General features: G+C 40.4%; 1 protein-coding gene across 1 annotated transcript in view; it reads left to right on the forward strand.

The window, feature by feature from the left end:
• Positions 1–1620, forward strand: part of LOC101851387 — an 8995-nt gene extending 7375 nt beyond the window's left edge. The window contains exons 5-6 of the mRNA XM_005091038.3: positions 691–801; positions 1113–1620. Of these exons, the coding sequence (XP_005091095.1) occupies positions 691–801; positions 1113–1301 (300 nt within the window). The 3' untranslated portion in view covers positions 1302–1620. The remainder of the gene's footprint in view (positions 1–690; positions 802–1112) is intronic.
• The last annotated feature ends 871 nt before the right edge of the window (positions 1621–2491 follow it).

Genomic DNA, 2491 nt, shown 5'->3' on the forward strand with positions numbered 1-2491 from the left:
TGTGTGTGTGTGTGTGTGTGTGTGTGTGTGTGTGTGTGTGTGTGTGTGTGTTTTGTGTGCGCGCACGCGCGTTAAAAAGGTGGGAGGGGAGCATTTTAAGTGATTGTTTCGTTCGTCTTTTTGGGGTGAGGGAGGGGTTTGTTTTTGTGGTGTGATTAAAGTATTCACGTATTTGATCATGTTTTTTTGTATTGTTTTTTTTTTTCGTCACTCAACACCTATTGGGACAAAGGAAGTGCGATTCCAGGTCCTATAGAAGACACAGCTAATGTTGTGCAGTTTATTGTCATCATCATTCATCATCGTTTAAAAAGCAGAGTAGGTAGGGAGTCTTTTTTAATTCACAGACAAAAAGTAAAGATAAAAATCATCATCATCATCATCATCATCATCATCATCATCATCATCATCATCATCATCTTCATCATCATCATCATCATCATCATCATCATCATCATCATCATCATCATCATCATCATCATCTACAACGACAAAAACAAGTACAACAGTAACAACTGTAACAACTGTATCAACAACATAGACAATGACAACAATAAAAAAAAAAGTAAACATCAACGATCACTTTCAACATCGGAATCATCAACTTAAAGTTAAACTGAACGCCACCACCAAACCCTCGACATAGTAATACATGTGGTATAGAACCGACTGTCGCTCTGGTCTCTACAGGCAAGGCGGATGATCGAGAACGTTGCAGACCGAATCTTGGAAAACTACCAGTACAACAGACAGAATGTCTCAAACATAACCACATTGATTGCCTCGTATGTGATGAAAAAGGTAAGATGGACAGTGTTGGGGTAGATTATATGTTATGTTATATACCTTATGTTTAACACCTCAGATTTTTAAACAATAGTAAGCTCAGTTACAGTATGATTTTATGTTGAAATGTGGTTTTGTTTTTGTCTCGTCCTTTTGTGTTTCCAGTTTCCCACAAATGTGCAATGGAGTCCTCCACCATCATCAGAGTCATCATCATTATCATCCACGTACATTTCTTGGACATTCGTATTTAGTTTTTTCTTTTTGTTTGTTCTTATTCCCCCCTCCCCCCCCCCTTTTTTTTCCCCTATCCTAACCTACGTCAGATCAAGAGGTTGGACTGCCCCAGGTACCGGTTCGTATGTCACGTGACCATGATTCAGTTGACGGGTCAGGGTATGATGGTAGCTGACCGCGTCCTGTGGAGCCCGGCCACAGACAACTATGCAGTGTACAAGGTTGTCGCGAAGACCTTCGTCTGTGTGATCTCTGTGCACGGCGTCTATTTCGAATGAACGAGGCAAGGGTTACGAGTTCTGATGACTTGGGTGCAGGTGGCACAGGGCACTGGTTTTTGCCCATACACACCACGGATAGTGCTGTCAACTGTCAACACCGTGCTGGGCCGGACACTGCGCACGTTGCTGACATTCTTGAGGACAACCCCTTCCTCCACCGCGGTGTATTACTTGAATCGCGCAATTAATTCTTTGAAGTATTATTCGGAAGTAATCTTTCTCTTTCAAAGTTCACTCATGGCGGCGTCACAATTGTGGCTTTAAAAAATTTGGATCAAGAGCGGAAATTTAATAAATTTATTATTGACCCTCATTCAACAACCCTGTGCCGTCTATTATCTTAAATGAAGCGCCCGCAGTGCAGTTTTCATTTGGGTTTTATTATCACCAGCAACATTACTACAGTATATGTTGCTGATTGGAAGGTGGCAATGATAGATCTCATGTCTTGCTCCCCTTTTATATCTGTTTGTATTATCTTTACACCAAGTGACTACTGCTACTGCCTACTTCGCCTTTGTGGTTTTCTTTTATTACAGACTGACAAAACATGGAAAGAAAAAAACTTGGTTTAGTCAGCAGAGCAAGCGACCGTGGCTTTTTCACGGTGGACGTCTCTCTTGTCTGTGCATCACACGTGGCTAGCTTTGGGCGAAATTAATTAATCCCAAATGTTTCTAGACTTTTTCATCTCTGAACAAATTTATTAAGATAGATAGATTAAAGTCAAAATGTTCCCATGGTCTACAATGAATTTTGGTTCTGAGTATGTAATATCCTTCCTTCAACAAATCAAGGACGGCGCCACTAATAATTGACCGTTATCATTTTTAAGCGACATATCTGAAATAGACATGGGCGATCATGGTAATAATAGTATAGTTCTCCATTTTCTTCTCTGCCCCGATGCACTAAAAACAGACTATCCTAGTCTCTTTTCGTCATACATCTGTTTACGTTCTCTCGGTAAATTATTTTTGGTCTACCTCTGCCTCTGTAACTTTTGCCTTCCATTTATCAAGTGAGAGCAAGATGTTCCTTTGAGTTGATTCCAAATATCCCATGAACTGTATTTGTCCCTTCCAAATTGGCTTTACCACCGGGGCTTATTTCGGCGCTTCTTCATTTGATTTCTTTCCCTTCCATAAAAAAATCTCAACAGTCTCCTAATAAATTACGTTTCTGTT

Source organism: Aplysia californica, unplaced genomic scaffold (genome assembly GCF_000002075.1).
Source record: "Aplysia californica isolate F4 #8 unplaced genomic scaffold, AplCal3.0 scaffold00025, whole genome shotgun sequence".
NCBI lineage: Eukaryota > Metazoa > Mollusca > Gastropoda > Aplysiida > Aplysiidae > Aplysia > Aplysia californica.